The following is an 18,393-nucleotide window of genomic DNA, read 5'->3' on the forward strand; positions in this document are numbered from 1 at the left end:
GATTAATGCAAGACTATTTATCCATGTGGGCCAGAAGACATGAAAGGAAAACTAATTTCACATTGACTTAACTTACATAGCCTCTGGGTGATGGTGTGGCTTTCACCTTCTTTACACTTACTGGGCAAACCACTTTTAATTTCTCTTTAGCCAAAAAGAATATTATTATTTAACTCTTCCAATGAGGCCCAACTTCATGGGGAAATAGGGAAAGAGAATTTCTGTAAAGAGCCCCTAGTCTCTTACAAAAGGAAGATAGCTTAAATACCCTAAGGAAAAGAGGACAGTACTTATATAAGAAGACACTGAAAACTCAAGAACTAAAGAAAATGTCAGAAGATGATGTTGAAGAAAAATCCTATTTTCATTCATTCATTCATTCATTCATTCATTCATTCATTCATTTTTAGGGAGAGAGCATACACACACTAATAACAAAGAACTATAAAAATAACTAGAGCTAATAACAAAGTAGGGCAGAAACAGTCTTAAGCAGACTATGCACTGAGCACAGAGCCTGACATGGGGCATTTCAATCCCAGGATTCCGAGATCACAAACTGAAACAAAACCAACAGACACCCAACCAGCTGTGCCACCTAGGCACCCTTATTTACTTATCTTAAAAGGAATAACTTCGATCCTTGAGGTTTTCATGTTAGAACCTCACTGGTCAATTCTATAAGCCCATCTTTCGTGATATTCTAGAGCAAGAGAGACCCAAATTTTTGCCTTTTACTTCCTATCCCCAGAGCTAGCCTGTGGGTCACTCCAGGCTCTGCTTTAAGGAAATTCTTATTATTAATACTACGCATGTCCGACAAAATCATCACAAAGAGGTTACCAGAAAGTTCGCATGTAATAAGAGCAAGGAACCAAAGTCCAAGTGAACACAGCAGCATTTAACATAAAAAAAGACACAAGGATTTACTGAAGACAAGGAAGGAAAGCAAGCAATAGCAATATGAACAGAGGAGCTGCCATGACTCTGAATCAAGAGGCAGAGATGTTCAGAGGAGGAAAACTCCATCTGACAGACCTGCAGAAGTTCGACTAGACAAGGTGCTTGGTCCCTGCTCTATCCCCTTGCACTGCTGTCAAAAAACAAAGTTCCTAACTCCTCGCGCACCAGGAAGGAAAGAACAGACACAACAGGAAACAGAGGATGAGGGAAACAGACGGTGTGACTCACTGAGTACTACTCACACACCAACAGAAGAGGAAGAAGTGGAGGGAGGCGCAGGAAAAACTCAGTGCCTGCTGGCTGCGACCTGAGGAGTGGGTAGGTTCCGTAGAACAATAACTGATGTGTCTGATTTACCAGAACAACAGTAAGCCACGCACCAGCCCCATTTTATTGCCTGTTTTACATTCTCTATCTGAAGGGATCGTATTTATTACAGAGCAGGCTACAGCAAAAACAATAATAAAGCTAAGATAAGAAACAGCCTTATATTCCACTGACACGCACATTCCAACTTTCGTCTTCTGGTAAGGGAGGAGACGGGATCCAGGAAAGACAAAACACACGAAGAATAAAAACATGAACCTATAAAGTGAAGCAGTTACCACGGAACCATCTTCCAAAACAAATCTGATATAGTGCCAAGCCTGTCAAATTCTTCCACTGGTTTTAAATTCATAGGAGGAAAAAATTAAAAAAAATAAATAAATAAATTCATAGGAGGAACATCTTGGCCTAAAGGAAAACCAGAGGATTACAGAAGAGACAACAAAGATACCACTTTCTTCTGGAAACATCAGAAATAAAGGAAACTAGTAAACTTCTTCAGGATCCAAATTACTGGACTGGCAGTATTCTTTTCTTAGTGGTACCCTGAGAACACATGCAAAAGATGCAGAAAAGCCAAGTTTAATTAAAATATCCCTGTCCAAGGGGTGGGGTTCACTCAGTTGGTATTACACACAGATGCTGTATACCTTATGGAAAACACAGCACTGGGCAGCCCCGGTGGCCCAGCGGTTTAGTACTGCCTTCAGCCTGGGGTGTGATCCTGGAGACCCGGGATCAAGTCCCACATCAGGCTCCCTGCATGGAGCCTGTTTCTCCCTCTGCCTGTGTCTCTGCCTCTTTCTCTATGTCTGTCATGAATAAATGAATAAAATCTTTATGGAAAAAAAAAAAAAGGAAAAGGAAAACACAGCACTAAAATAAATAAATAAATAAATAAATAAATAATAAATAAGAAATGAAATGAAATGAAATGAAATGAAATGAAATGAAATGAAAGAAAACACAGCACTCAGCTGAACTTAGTGGCAAAAATCATCTGTATTAACAAGAAAACAACAGAGGAGAGAACCACCCAAAAGTTGGGAGCTAATAACATTTTTGAAAATTCAAAAACCTGTAACAAGCTCATAATATGGGAAGTGCTACAAAAGGCTCTAATAGCATAGCGGAACACGAAGTTAAAAAGCATGTCAAGTAGCCAATAAATGTCCAGTCCAGTCCCAGAAAGCCAGTGAGCGGATATGAAAAGGCCTCCCTGTCTCATTGCCCAAAGGCTAGTGTCTCTCTTCCCAAAGCAGGCACTCTTTCTCCCACTCCTATGCTGGGACTACACTCCCTTTTTACCACAGGAAGTCAGCTACACAGGCCTTACTCTTGTTAATACTCTTGTTAATACAAGGCCTTTTAAGGGACTCGTGACCATTACACAGTGAAATCGTCTTTGAAAGTGCAAGAGGAAGAGAGATGGACAATGAGGATAAACTCAACTCTAAAAGTAGAAGGCCATTAAGCCTAGAACAAATTTCATTATGACATAACATCATCTGTATAGCATATTTCTTGAGGGTGTTTAGGAGACAAAAAATGTGATTAGTTTATATGTGTCTTGTTTTTATTCCAAGGATGTGTATTGGGATGGGAAGAGGCATTATGTGTAAATACTGGTCTACACTAAATGTTTTTGGCAGTATGTTGCATATCTGATCAGTTCAACCAACACTTCCATTTACCATGACCTGTACTTAAGAGGGGGAAGAAGAAAAGAAAGAAAGAAAGAAAGAAAGAAAGAAAGAAAGAAAGGAAGGAAGGAAGGAAGGAAGGAAGGAAGGAAGGAAGGAAGGAAGGAAGGAAGGAAGGAAGGAAGGAAGGAAGGAAGGAAGGAAGGAAGGAGAAAAAAAGGAACTCAGAAATTTTTACAAAACCATTATGCATGTATGTATCTGTATTGAGGGTGTCGTCTTCATTGCTTGTAAGCTATTTGCATGTCCCCCTTGGACGGTAACATCACCAGCATGCTTTAGGAAGCTGAAAAGCCATACATTTCACTGAAATGGCATAAGGGAGACCAACACACACGTACGTCAATACAACATTGTAATGGAAAGAAGGGAGGGTTAAAAGCAGAAGACAAAACTCCTCTATTGGGGGGGGGGGGGTGCACACACACAGAAGCCTGCACTCAGAGCTGAATCATATATGATGGAGGTAGACAAGGTCACTCTGACACCTATTTAAATGGAACAGCCTTTTCACTTTCTCACACTTGTTCAAGCTTTCCTTGTTTATTTATGTGATAACTGAGGGAGATTTAACTCACACGTATTTTTTTTTTAATTTTTTTTCACACGTATTTTTAAATAACATGAGAGCAAACCAATTTTCCAAAATCAAGATAGAAAGGAGAATAAAGATATGTATGAAAATGAGTTATAGGGATCCCTGGGTGGCACAGCGGTTTGGCGCCTGCCTTTGGCCCAGGGCGCGATCCTGGAGACCCGGGATTGAATCCCACGTTGGGCTCCCGGTGCATGGAGCCTGCTTCTCCCTCTGCCTGTGTCTCTGCCTCTCTCTCTCTCTCTCTCTCTCTGTGACTATCATAAATAAATAAAAATTAAAAAAAAAAAAGGAAAGAAAATGAGCTATAGTTGGGGAGGGAGGAGCCAAAAAAGGGGGGGGGGAATGAAGACAAGTTTCATTAAGACCTTTGCTGAAAAAAGGAAAAAAAGAAAACACCCAAACGCCTCAAGGCATAAGCAGAAGAGTGGAAGATGGCAATAAAGAACATTAGGATACTACACTAGCAGGGCCAAAAGCACAGACTTGAGGCAAGTGTGACTCCATTCAAAAATCTGCTGAGGACCTTCACCTCACTGCCAATGGATAATGTGAGCAAGAACATGAACTCCACAGCCCAAAGGTATCGTCATCCCCAAGGCATATTTCAGCTTCTAGAACGCCCTGGAGTGCAGGCCTGACCTAAGTTTTTTTTTTTTTCTCCTTCCATCTGAACAGCCAAAAAATTGCCCTTAGATTACTCCACCATCTTCAACAAAAGAATATTAAGGGAAATATTGTTGAGAATACCACAGGAGACACACACGGCAATTGTTAGGTATGTTTAACGACAAGGTGAGCCACAGGGAAAATAGGCCTTAACACTAGCAGGCCAGGAGTCACACCTCTTAACAAGGAGCCTTTAGTAGATACATCTTGGTCACCCAGGGCTTGAAGGCCACTGCCAACAGGTTTCTGGGCTTCAGAGGAATCTTAGCTACAAAGAATGTGTATCAATGTACAGCACTCATCAGACAGACACACAACTTTTTGACAAAAGTCCACTCAATGTAAGGAATACTATTTAATCTGTAGTTTGAAGTGACCGGTCAGAGTAAGAAAAGTTCAAGAGAATCCCATTGCTTAAAATGAACATGGTACTGCTATACCCAGGCAAGGGACAGCTGGCCAGACACATTTATAATAAGCAATCACAAGGAACAATAAGCAAAGTCTCAGCCAGGCTCGGGAACAGAACATAACAAGAAGATAATACACTCTAATCCATCACTGCCGTGGGCCAGGCTGAGCTCAAGAAGCTTTTGTTTATAGGAGCATTTTCTTCTGGGTGCCCAAGGCAAGCTCCCTGAGTAACCATGCTAAGATTTACTAGCCCTTCCTCAGTCATCTTCCCTGGGCAATGTAGTGCCCCCTACACATGACCTGGATCCTCTCCTTAACCATAAATTACTAATGGAGTTGAAATGGATGGTGTGTGTCCCAGGAAGAGAGGGTAAACCGATGAGCCAACAAACCTTCTCTGGACACCTTCAAATCAACACCTAAGCGGCTCACTCTTCCCCTAGTTGGTTCTGTTTCTCTTCATAGCAGTTGCTGCTACCTGACTCTGCCACTCCCCTTTCCCACTTGGATGCAAGGACTTCTATCAGTTTTGTTCATTGTCACATTCTTAGTGCCTACAGCAGTTCAGGCACAATAGGCACTCAGATACTTGCTGAATAAATGAATAAACCTTCTCAAATAACAAAAGTATCTTCTTCAGCCAAGAGATTCTAAATGTGCAAAAGTAAAGTCCTATTCATTAAGTAGTCACTTGGACACAGCCCTTTTGGGAGCTCATTAAGTATTTATGCCTCCCATTCTTCTATATCATCTATATGTATTAGCTCACAGGATGCATACACATTCTTCCCACTTAGAGGCAACAAGAGGAAAAAGCAGCCATAAGGAAATTATGACAAATTTTTAAGGTTGTCCTAAAATCTACACTTAACTTTTTTCCATTAAGACTTTCCAGTCATAGCGATAATTAAACAGAGATTAAAAAAGGAAGTAATTTTTTCCTACTACAATTGGCAAGAAATATCGTCTTACTCCTCATAATTAAAAAATGGAAAGGCAACAGAGTAATAGTTCAGGTGAAGAGACAGGAGGAGGTTTTATGCCCTAGTTTGAATTCTGCTTTTTCAGAATATAGAACAGGATCTCCATAGATGCATAAGCAGCAGCCCTGGAAAAATTCACATTCTGTGTCTGAAAACAAACGAGCTACAGAAAACACATAAGCTGAAGTCCTTTGGTGAATAAGCAGCCAAGCTCTTGGCGCCTCTGAACCACACAGCTCTATTCAGGGACACAACTCACCCCAGATATGTCTGCGACACGGTGGATAGGCACTTCCTTCTTGCTATGCAATCCTTTGCCATTCTTAATAGCTCTGTAAAGGAAGAAGAAAAAACTCAATACACAAATCACATTAAAAAGGGTAGGAGGGTGGGAAAAAAGGGGTGAGAAGAGAGGTCGTTCAAATGCGGGGGTCTATCACCACACAAGTCACACTGCACAATGCTGAGTAGCCAGTCTCTGCAGGAGCATTTGGTAGAGGGGAGAAGACAAGCTTGCTCTTCTAAGCCCAGTTCCAAGGACCTGGCTGCTAGTTTCAGCTAACAGTGTGCCTGGTAATCAGAGAGAGCTTCCGAACTTGTTTCCAAATTAAAGGCATTGTTCCAGGCACAAAAGAAGAATCAGTTGGAAGAACACACTCCTAAGAAACAGAAGTAATAATGTTTCTTTCTGCATTTAATCACACAAAACATTTTAAATGCAAAATATACAGTTAGTGTTCCAATTCTAATGGAAATAAGTTCCTCCCAGGTAGAAAGATAAGTTGCCCTGAACAAAGAAACACCGTACTGTACAGAAAAGTCATTTTTAAAAGTGGGGGAAAAAATTAGCAAAGGCTACAGTAAGTGACATTAAGCCTCATTTTAAATCAGTTTCAGGTTATAACAGATTACAACAGCAGATGTAGTGGGGGAACTCTGTCACATATCTGATCACTGCTTGGTTTGCTCCAATCTCCCATCTTTTATCTCTTAATCCCCTGAGTGGTAGCTTCAGGGACAGAAGCCTAAGCATCACTGGGTGTGATCATTCATGTTAACAATGAACACTATTAGATTAAACCTTCCTACATATTGCAGACCAAAAGCAAGGAATGTTTTTGAATTTAGAGAATGGGAAATAGACATTCAGGGACTAGCCTTTATAGAGTTTCTGAATTCCAAACAAAGTGTAGAGAAAACTGCCCAGACCAGGATGGGTATGTTGGATCCTTGTACTATACACTAGCAACCACACTTCTTTCTTCCCTTGCTCAGGCTCTTACTTCTTAATGACCAGAAGTAGAGGCTACTACTTTGCAGGGTTTACTCTGAGATCCTAACTTTCTAAACCAACCAGATACCAAATGGAGCAGGTGTTGCTCAATGCAAAGAGGCACAGTCTTATTTCTTATATACTTGGCTGTGAACATCCGCCCCTCAATCCCTGCCTGCCTCCATCTCTGGAGATTTCTCCCTCAATTAATTTGAAATACCTTCTATTCAGAAATAACTTACTACCTACTTCCTATTCCGTTAAAAAGGGTAGGAAACGGAGGATATAGATGTTCAATAAGAAAGACAAAGCAAAACACTGACTTTGATCTGCACTGCTAACAGAAAAACCATTTCCCAGTCCCTTGAATTCTCATAGTTCCTTCTGAATTTGAGTCAAGGGCTTCGGCTTTAGAAATTGCAAATGGGTCAGAATTTTCCATTTACAATTTAGTGCAGTGATTTATCATTCAGGGAATGTGTTAAATGATCAGAGATCAGGGCTGGTTCTCAAGGTGTGCTGCTAGTACCTTGGAATTTGCAAACTAATGGCAGAGGATGGGAGGATATGGAAAACCAATGGGTAGAAGCCAACAACAGATTTGACTCTTTCAAGTCACAAAGCCAGGCACGCATCCTCTGCCATCAACAGGCTTTTCATTTTGCTACCTTAAACTCAAAGGAGCAGCCTTGGGAACAAGCAGCCTCTGTGAGGGGAGGCAAGCTCACTGCCACCCTGATTGTAACTCACCTTCCTTCAAGGTGAGGCCTGCTAAGTCTTCTGCAGGTCCTCTGGGGGCACAAAATGCCTACAGCCTTATCCTCTTCTAACAACAAGGACAACCAAAATAAATGGACCTGCCCTATAAACAGATGGGTTCATGTGACAGCACTGCTGAACTTGTGGCCTTTCCTGAGGGTTGGAGAGCATCTCATAAACTACAAGGAAAAAAGACGGTCTGAGCAGTAAGTTAGAAAACAAAGGTTCTTGAGGCAAAAGCAGTTAGGTGATAAACTATAATTCTGTTTTCTTTTTGTGACCCCATGCCCAAAGCAGAAATCTAGGACAAGAGTAAGCATGCTTAAGGGAAGAAAAAAAAAATAATACCCTAAAACCAGAAAACATGAATAGTGTAGATGGCATTTAAAAACCAAAATTCTGGACAGCCCAGGTGGCTCAGTGGTTTAGCGCCGCCTTCAGCCCAGGGCCTGATCCCGGAAACCTGGGATCAAGTCCCACGTCCGGCTCCCTGCATGGAGCCTCCTTTGCCCTCTGCCTGTGTCTCTGCCATTCTCTCTCTTTCTCTCTCATGAATAAATAAATAAAATATTAAACTAAATAAATAAAAGCATGTCCTTAAAAAAAAAACCAAAATTCTTTAAAATTAAGCCTTAATAAAAAATTCTTGAAAAAAGGGAAAACTCTATGCTCCACCTTGTTCCCAAAAAGGATACTATTAGTTATTTATTTGCATATAGGCATTAATTTTGGAAAAATTTTCAAAGACTTAATCTTTTTATACTTTTGATTGCTAAAATAAATCAATTTCGGGCACATTCAAGAGGCAGCAAGAAAGCAGTATTTTATCATCATCATGCACAGAGAAACAGTTCTGTTCTTAAGAAAACAAGAGGCAAAATTGAAAGTTAATAATTTATAAACACTAAGCAAAATAATGCCCCCCTAAGAAGCACTTTAAAAGGTAAGTGGTTCACCAGACCCAGGCTAAAAAGCTGAGAGCGCTCAGAGAAATCAGCAACAGAGTCTAATTCAGCTTGGGTCTCCTTCTCTGTGCTGAGGTTGTTTTGGCTCTTGTTCCCAAACTGCCATAGAAATGACCCAGGAGGCATCGTCGGAAAACCTCCCTCAGCCTGATATGAGGCTGATGCCACAGCAAGAACTTTTTCTCAAGAGAGTATCTGGGGGAAGTGCCCAGTATAGAAATTCATGCATGTAGCTCAAAGAGGAAAGGAAAGGAGCAAATACTGAGAGTGGCAGGCTTGCATGGTTCTCTGCCAAAGGAAATATATAATATACATTTTGTTCCAGGACTATAAGGGATATGTGACATGACTGCCTACTAACTGTTGTATAAATGGTAAATAAAAGTGGAGATCCAGCATCTGTTCCTTTGTCACTGCTTCTCAGTGGACCCCACCCCCCCTGCATCTTATGTAACCAAGTTTCCCTGGGATAGGTTTGGGAAGCTCCGTCTTTGAGACTGGGAGGACAGGTCAGGTACTGGAACCCGCTCCACCCAGCTAACACCTGACTCCTCTCCCTACACTCCCTTTACCCTATCCCTCTCCCTGCAGGCTGCAACCACAGTTCAACATCCCTTTTCATTAGGCAAGGAATGAAACTCCTGACTTATAAACTTCTCCTGTTGTGTCTGCTTAATAGCTGCTTTCTCACAAAAGCAGGCTGGTGCTCAGGCCAGCCAGGAAAAAGGAAGCAGTGGGGCAGAATACAGCCTGCTCCTCTCAGAAGCTTTCGTCTCCAGGAAGCAGAAGTATAAAGACGGCAAAGCCAAGAGGTGTCAGTAATGGACAGAAATCACCAGACAGGAAAAGTGACTATATGTCCACCTACATACACAAAGGGATAACAGGGCAGAAGAAGAATTAAAAACTCAGCTTTCTAGGTTACTTTTAGAAGCATCTTGAAGCCACAGTGTGGGAGAGGAGTACCATTCCAATCACTGGAAATCACTTTTCTTTCTTTAAAGTTTGAAATTCTCATGTATTAGATGTTACTGCCTCCCCAGTAGAAGTTAAAACATGAACTTTTCAAGGACAGGTAAGAATACTGTTTAAGTGAACTATGTGCCTCAACACCACAGGATTAGAATCTTAGCACTCTTAATGCAAAGGAATAGAGTTTACTTTAAGGTTTTGGGGTCCCTTGCTCAGGCAGTAAAACCCAAAGACCAACCCTATCCAAGGCACTACTGACACACAACAGTTCATCTTGTGCCAACAAAGAGGCTGTGGTCTTAATTCCAACTCAATGATGGCAGATTGTTATCCTCAATGTATATTTCTGAGTGATTACAAAGAAAACCAAAGGCTTTACAGTTAGATCCAATCTGACCCAATCATAGAACATTGGATCAGGGATTCTTAACCTGGGGACATATATGAGCTTCACACTTAGGATGCTGGGAATATCTATAAACTAGCCCGAAACAGCAGAACTACACATGTGAATTCTTCTCAAGAGTAGAAGCTTCCAAAAGGCTTTCAGAACAACTACTTTCATACATAAAAGAAAGATATCGAAAGAAAACAAAGTAATGGAAAGTAGAAATTGCATTCAACAAAGAGGTAGCCAGAGAATGATGAGGCAAGGGAGGATGGAGAGCTAAGAGATCAGGAGATCCTGAATCCATAATTTCCCTTTAACAACACTTTCTTGGTAACTAGGAACCAAATTGTCCCCTAACTGCTTCTGCTTCATCGCCTACATCCAATATTTTCTTCCTTCCTAACTGTACTCACTTGGCTCTTTTGTAACCCTATGGATTCAGGCCCTTCCCAATTTATTCCAAGATAACATCAGAAAAATTTTAACTAAACTCACTCAATCCCTTTGGACACTGCAAACACTGCTGCATGACTTCTCCATAAAAATCTTTTTTGTTATTTTGTTGACTTACTTTTTATACCCAAAACAAAGACTACCACTACCCTGTGACATCAAGTAAAAAAAAAATATGATGCTTGGTTTTCATGGGCATCTATCATACGGTATCAGTTTATGTCATCATATGATTTCCATATTAATCCTACCAATCCAATTAGGCCCATTGTCTCCATGTGTCTTGTAAGTTGTTCATTATGGGTGCCTAGCTAGGTCCAAAAGTCATAGCGTATCTGTAGCAACAACCTCACCATAATAAAAAATTAGTTATCACTTTGGGAATACTCAATCTAGGGTCCTAGGTAAGCTGCAGTTTGTATGCTGGGGTCTCTAAGAACTATACTTTGAAATGATAGTAGAATCATATTCATATATATATATAATATTTGACCTATACATGAGTGTGTATCATTCAGTTCAGCATGAAATTATGACATATAACACATTACTTTCAAAGTTCATTACGTGTTACTCTTTATTTCTTATAGGGAAACCTCAGGCTCTTTGAGGGTTAGAATTCGGTTGGTCCTTAATATTTGTTATGGTGTTTAACACAGAAGCTATGTTCACATCGTCCTATAACTCAGGGTCATCTAGTTCAGTTATTGTGTGCCAAGTAAAGCTGAATAAATGATTGGCAACTGACTAATGCAGAATGCTGAAGATATTTCAAATTAGAGATATGGGTAATGCCCAAGTGACAGCAGGGCAGGAGCGTGAGGCTTGCTGGCTCTCTTGGATACAGTTTTGTGATCTATGCTCCAGTTCTAAGGCATCTTGGTTTTGCTACTTGGAATGGTGCAGGGCAGAAGAGCTTAGAGTGTGGCCTCTGAACAGAGGCAGAAGTACATCAAGGACTAGAGGAGATAGGCAACCATCAGAATGGCAATGAGTGGGAGCAAAGAAAGCCCTGACCGCCATAAACAATGAAACAGAACAGAGTGGCAGGATTTTATGAAACTCCTACTAGATAGCACAGGATAGATGACTGAGGGTAAAGGAAAACAATTCCAACAGAAAAGGTTAAAAAGCAGAACAAAGAGTAAATAACCTGCTAAACTTCTAAGGCACCTCTCACTGTTTCAGTTCACATTGATGAATACAGTGTTTCAGCATGAACCAAACATAGATATCAATGAAACACAGTGACATTAAACAATCCTTATGGCATTTCTATTGGTTCTTTGGTAGCTGGAGGAAGCAACAGGTCCTGATGATGCTTAGAAAATCAGATACAGAGCAGGTGCAGGTGCATGATGGTAGATGGGGGTGCTAAGATTGTGCAGCTGGATTTTCAGTGAAATCAGAATTTACTGATAAGAAAGACAGAAAAGATGGAGAGTGCATGGACTGGAAATGAGACAACTGAATTGTATGGTCAAGGGAACATAGGTGGACTAATGAGTCAACAGGTGTTATGAGGCAATAAACCAAATAAAGAACTCTAAGCCATCATCTCCTCTAAAACTAACAGAAGAAACCAAGACACAAGCTATTGTGCCAGGTGTGAAAACAGATGTGCAGTGCTTAGGTAAGGGGCAGGGTGGGTGACGAGGAGGATGGATGGATTGTGAGGTCTGTGGCTGGTGACTACTGGAAAAGAGATACCCTGGTGCTAGACTGATGGGAAACACAAGCAAACTCTACTGTCCCAGATTAGGACCAAAGGACTATTAGAGCTGGGTAGAAATAGTATCAGTCTAAAGTCTTTTTGAGAGGACAAGGCCTTAAGACAGGTGAGATCGGAAACAATGATAGCCCCAGTGACCTTGCTTCTTTATAACTTTCCATGTCACCAAGGCAATAATACATGATCATCAGAAAAAAACAAACTGGTAAAACAATGATCCATAATTTTATTCTAAGATCAAAGCACCACTAGCATAATTTCTAAGTGCTGATACACACACACACACACACACACACACACACACACACACACTCATCCATTATATTTTAAGAAAACTACGGAATAGTTTTGTAGTCTTTTTTTTCTGCTAGAAATGATAACTAAATGAATGCTTCCTTATGTTATTAATTGTTTACATCATTTTAATAGCTAAAGATAAATCCATCACATGGATGTAAACCCTGTAATTTAATCAATTGCCTATTGCTAATGCTTATGTGAATAAAATGCTATTATAAACAATGCCATGAGGAATAGCTTTTAAACAAACTGTTGGGTCTCCCCTAATTATTCCTTAGGATAAATCCCTAAAAGTGGAAATGCTGTTTCATAGGGCAATGGAATACAGACTCTGGTTTCAATCTCCCTTTCCCAAGGTGAACCAGCAAAACACATTTTGCCTCATGGACTGAGAGGATAAGGCTGTGACTTAGGTGCTTCTTCTCCAGGCATCCAGATACCTACATATTATCTCCAGTCTTACAACTGTATTTGTAATGACTTAATTGCTCGTTCAAATCCCCATGAAACCACCATGTGTTTGTTTTTATCTCCAATGCACTTGACGAAATATTTGTCACTGGAATATGAACAAATCAGAGAAAATTTTAATGTATCTTTTGACTGAGAAAAAAGCAACAGACTCACAGTTCAGAAAATGGTTTTTCCAATATGAGCTACATTTACCGGGGACCTACTAGAAAAGATTCATTGCTGTTCCACAAGAGATTTGGCTCTCTGAACTTGATGCAAAAGCAAGAGGAATGGGAAATAATCTTTCTCAACTTCTGTGCCCAAAGCTGGAGGGGGAGAGTCAAGGGCAGCTTAGGATAAAGCAGAAGTGCATGAGAGAATTTATAAGAAATTTGGATGCAGAGAATCCTGCAAATGAAAGAAAGCTATGAAGAGGATTTCCTCTTCACAAGCAGCTATAAAAGTTCTGTACATTGATGTATCAGTGATTAATTATTCTAACTACAGTCATCCTGAGAGATTTCCAAGGATTAGAGCAGAAGTAGGATAGGGATGTCGGTAATAGAGACTCAGCTCTCCAACCCACTCAACCACCTGACATTGCAGATGAGCCAAATCAAGTAAGCACAGCAAGTCTCAAGATTATTTCATGTTAAATTAGCCAAGAGCTGGTGGAGGCTACTCAAAAGGAATCAAATTAAGGAGCCACGAATGTAGAGTATGAGGAAGGGGATAGAGACAAGAGTCAAAAGGAATAAGCAGCTGTTCAACTGCCTTGGTGGAGAACAGGTATGGCTGTGATCACAGGAAAGGCACTACTAGGCAGTGAAGTCCAAAGAAATCCAAAGCTTCCACATTCCCTGGCTTGTTCTCTATTACTCAGAATCATGATCTTAATTCCAACTATAATAAAGATTATTAATCTTTCATAAAAGGATATCTGTTTCGATTTGTTTTACAGTGGTCAGGAATTGGGCAGTGGTTATCAAATTTCAGTGTGCACCATAATTACCTGAAGTATGTGTTATAAGACATTGCTGTGATTTAACTCCAGAATTTCTGAATCAGGAGGTCTCAGGTGGGGGGAAAATTGGCGGGAGGGGAGAAGCCCATGAATTCACACTTCTAACAAACGAAAGTTATCTAGAAAGATAACTCTAGAATTTCCTCTGAATGACTATAGCCAGAGCACACCAATGAATACAGGAAACACTGGGCAAGGAAGATTTATTAGGAGTTCATTATTTGACCATGACCTATTGAACCACCCATGTCTCTGTGTACAACATAGCAGAAAAACCTAATGGGTTCCAACTGTACCCCAAATCTTCACACCAGTCATCAAGATACATCTCACAGTCTGAGTTCTACCAGAAGGAACTGGGGGTAGGGTGGGAAGAGAAGGATATGGTAAAGAGAGTGAGCAGATCCTCATAATATCCTGAAGGAGTAAACTATCTGGAAATGGAGACATTATGCAGCTCTCCAGAAGTGGCCATTTGTGTTGCTTTAAATGCAGATTGATTACTGCTATTTGGATGTTGAGTGCATCATCTTTTCTGAAGAAAGGGAAAAGCTAAATTTCCCCACATTCAGCTGTATCGTCAAATCACTTCCCCACACCAGCTCTTTTAATGCATTTTCCTGTTATCATATCCACTTGCAATAGCTGATTCACTCAACAGTGAATCCCTCCCCTGGCCCACTAACATGTGCTGAATCCCATTAACAACCTCATAACCATGACATGTAACTGTAAGCCCCAAATGTAGTGAGGTGTGCATTTCCAGGGTTAAAAAAGGAAGGAAGCCACCAAGATACTGAAGAGAAAGAACAGCCTCCTTTCTCTGTATTGGTCTCCAACCTGTACTGGCAGGATGTAATGCAGCTGAGTGGAGAGAGCAGTAGAAGACCATTCACCCAACTCCAGCTTTCTAGGATACTCAGGCTAGAAACCCAACAGCTCCCCAGTGTTACAGAATTCTACAACTCCACAGTAAAGGAGAGAGGAAAGCTTCCAATCAAAGCTGTTTTTCACAGTATTCAGGAGGCCCTAGTTTTATTCAAAGAGAAATTTCACTTGTTGAGGTCATTAGATTGAAAGTGAGAAATCTTGGTTTATTTAAAGCTGTACCATTAAACTATTGAGAAGATAAGAACAGAGGCTGGATAGAAGAGATGAATTTCACGGAAATGCTCTCATGGGAAAATTTAATAGAAATGAGAGATGGAATAAAAAAAGATGTAAGGCAGGCTGTGTTAATGGAAAGGGAGAAAGGAGGAGGGGCTAAGAAAACAGGAGGAAAAGCAAAGAAATAGGGAAAAATCACAATTTCCAGAGGTACTATTAAAGTTATTTAATGTCGGTCCCTCTGAGATTACATGCTTTGTAAGGCTGGAGTCTATTATCTTTCTTCTTCTTTACTATTATCCCCAATGCCGGGACCCAGGATACACTCAAGAAAATGAGAATGGAGAGAAGAAATGAATGCAAAGCCATCACTGGCAAGAGAAATCTGCCTTGGGGCAGCCTGGGTGGCTCTGCGGTTTAGCGTCACCTTCGGCCCAGGTTGTGGTCCTGGACACCCAGGATCGAGTCCCACGTCAGGCACCCTGCATGGAGCCTGCTTCTTCCTCTGCCTGTGTCTCTACCTCTGTGTGTGTGTGTGTGTGTGTGTGTGTGTGTGTGTGTCTCATGAATAAATAAATGAAATCAAGAGAAACCTGCCTTGAATCACTATTCCCAGTAGAGGAATGATCTGTTTTCTTGGAGAAGTGGTTAACTCATATAATCTATACCTTGTGATAGGACATATTAGTATCAAAATTTCAAAACACACACTCAAATTCAATACCAGTTTCCTCACTGGATAGGTGTAACACAGATGAAACTTGCTTTTTATTAACACACTTAACAAATGGAACTGCATAGTGCTGAACTCTTCCATTTAAGAATCCTAAAGCCAGAGGTCTTAACTTAGCAATGGAAAGTGCTGGTGAGTAAGTCTTCACATTTCATTTATAACCAGTACTGTAAATGCAGGTTAAAGATACAGAGAGGAGGGACTCTATCCAAAAGCTCTGTTTTTTTTTTTTTTCCCCCAAGAAACAGCTTAAAAAAATTTTTTTTCACCTATTGAAATTTTGTGGAAAAACTCCTATAAATCAGGAAAAAAGTGAAGGTGCTCTGGCTACATTAAGAATAGGAGACTAAAACACTTCTTTCCCAGTGGTACAGAAAGCACTTTAGTAGTAATGCAAAATGCATTTGTAACTCACTGCTACTAACATGGAAATGGTAGGTCCACCTTGGCCCCCAATAACTGCATCATCAAGGGAGAATGTTACTTCAAACTGTTTCCTTCTTCATAATGACTACTGATATTGGCCTAGGAAAGGGTTAGCAAGTTCTAGATTTCTGATCAAAGTCCGTGATGGAAATGCCAGTCTGGATTTCCTAGAGGTTCCAGCAGAGAGAAGCTGCAACAAGGGAGGGTGCTGTCAACCACAGTAGGTAAAAGCACAAGAGACAAATGACAGGATTTTAATCAAGGACTGGTGTTTATGGGGTTTGGAGACTAGAGGTGCAGAGGTCAGCAAGGCAGGATTGCTACTTATTTGTTTATATTTTTAAAGAAAATCTTGCAAGATTTGTTCCATAAGAAACATAAGTCCCCATGGAGACTGGAAAGGAGCCCAGGCAGAGCTGAGATAGGGGGCAGGCTTCCACTTGCCTTTTAAAGAGAGGACACCACCAGTTTCCTCAATCTGCAGTGTGCAGGGCAAGGAGCATACACACAAAAAGATAAGGGAGAGTCTGCCCTTTTCTCTTCTCATGAGATAACCCTAACCTCATTATGTATGTCCAGAATGATTCTAAATTCATTTAAATCTGCTCAGACACTAGATTGTTCGATGCAATTGCTTTCCCACAGTCAAGCTGGGGCATCAATTTCTTTTTTGAATATATACATCCTTATGTTGAAATTACAAAATCTTAGAATTAAAAGGTGCCTTAAAGGAATAAAGCCCCAACGCTGAGCTAACAGAACTTCTGTGTTTTCCAGCAACAAGCCACAGATTCTAACAGTTTCTAAGAAATTTTAAAATATTACATTTTTAAATCACGTTACTGGTAGCTTCAGGAGAATGCACAGATGATATCCCCCGGGTCTGGATGTCCAAGGAAAACAAGGCACACAGCCAGGCTTTGATCTGGCTCCAAGCATTACCACCAGCTCATCTTCAGTGCCCATAACAAGCTCAACAAAAGCCCACTCGAAAGACCTCTTAGAATGCTAAGGAAATTCACATTCTGGCCTACTTAAAATTAAACTGGAAGTGTTATACCAAATACATAGGCTAGAATATGAGAGACAATAAAAAAGGTCCCAATAATGACTCACTCAGTATCTTAGAAATACTTCAGAAGGATATGAGACAGATCCTCTAAAGGAGTCAAAAGCCCCACCTTAGGCTTAGGACACCCATCAATCCAAGTAAAGCAGTGAGCCAGCTGAGTGAGAAATACCACAATAAAATAAGAATTCAAAGTGTTGGAAAGTCCACATGGAAATGAAAAATTAGGGGTGTGCAGAAAAGACATGATGTGTCAGGTTCCCAGTGAAGCCTATACAAGGTCCCTAAAAGGGAGAACCAAATTCAGGAGTGACAACATGAAGCATGGGTCAGCTGCATAAAAGGTCTTTTTTTTTTTTTTACTAAAAACACAAAGTACACACACTAAAACTCTCAGAACCCTGGGACAAAACCAAGGGCTTTTCAATGGAGCCCATAAGATAGGCAAGGTGTGAGAGTATCACCAAAAATGCCAAAAATCTTATCTTGCCAGGACACAAGGTAATGAGGGAGGAGGCAGCTGATGACAGACAACCCAACTGGAAAGGAAGGTGCCTACTGGGAATTACAAGTGTATTTATCCCTCTAACAAAGAAGATGTGCTTTCCTCTAAATATGCCAGGTATTGGAGGTATAATGAGGGTTTCCCAGAAGTAGAGAAGCATGTGAAAAAAGGGGCCTGGAAGGGTCAGGCATGCTGAAGAGAGTAGCCAAGATGGTATGAACTTGTTCCTGGCAGGCAGGTGGATATGCTTGAAAATAGTGGGCTGACTTCAAACTGGTACTTTCCCTCCCCTCTCTCTCTCCTGGCTTCCCAGTGAGCACATAATTCATCACTTCCTGAACTTGAACCACGTGGTCCGAGAAACTGTGGCAGGACAGAGTCCTTGGCAGGGGAAGCAGTGGCTGCAGAGCCCTAAGAAAGCTCATCGACTTCTGGACAGGCAGCCACGCTGACCTGCGAAGTCAGGCACATTAACAGGCTGCTCTTTCCCCAAAGCTTACAATGTTTCTCAAAAAGGATTAATGGCCAAGCAGTGCTGTGGAAAGCAGAGTCAACGGAAGAGCACTGTGCACCAATG

The 18,393-nt window shown here is 40.9% G+C and overlaps 1 protein-coding gene across 1 annotated transcript in view; it reads right to left on the bottom strand.

The window, feature by feature from the left end:
* Window positions 1-18,393, bottom strand: part of SND1 (staphylococcal nuclease and tudor domain containing 1) — a 427,586-nt gene that overhangs the window by 169,345 nt on the left and 239,848 nt on the right. Inside the window, exon 14 of the mRNA XM_038556610.1 lies at window positions 5,914-5,986. Coding sequence (XP_038412538.1) covers window positions 5,914-5,986 — 73 coding nt within the window. The remainder of the gene's footprint in view (window positions 1-5,913; window positions 5,987-18,393) is intronic.

This window comes from Canis lupus, chromosome 14 (genome assembly GCF_011100685.1).
Source record: "Canis lupus familiaris isolate Mischka breed German Shepherd chromosome 14, alternate assembly UU_Cfam_GSD_1.0, whole genome shotgun sequence".
In the NCBI taxonomy this organism is placed as follows: Eukaryota; Metazoa; Chordata; class Mammalia; order Carnivora; family Canidae; genus Canis; species Canis lupus.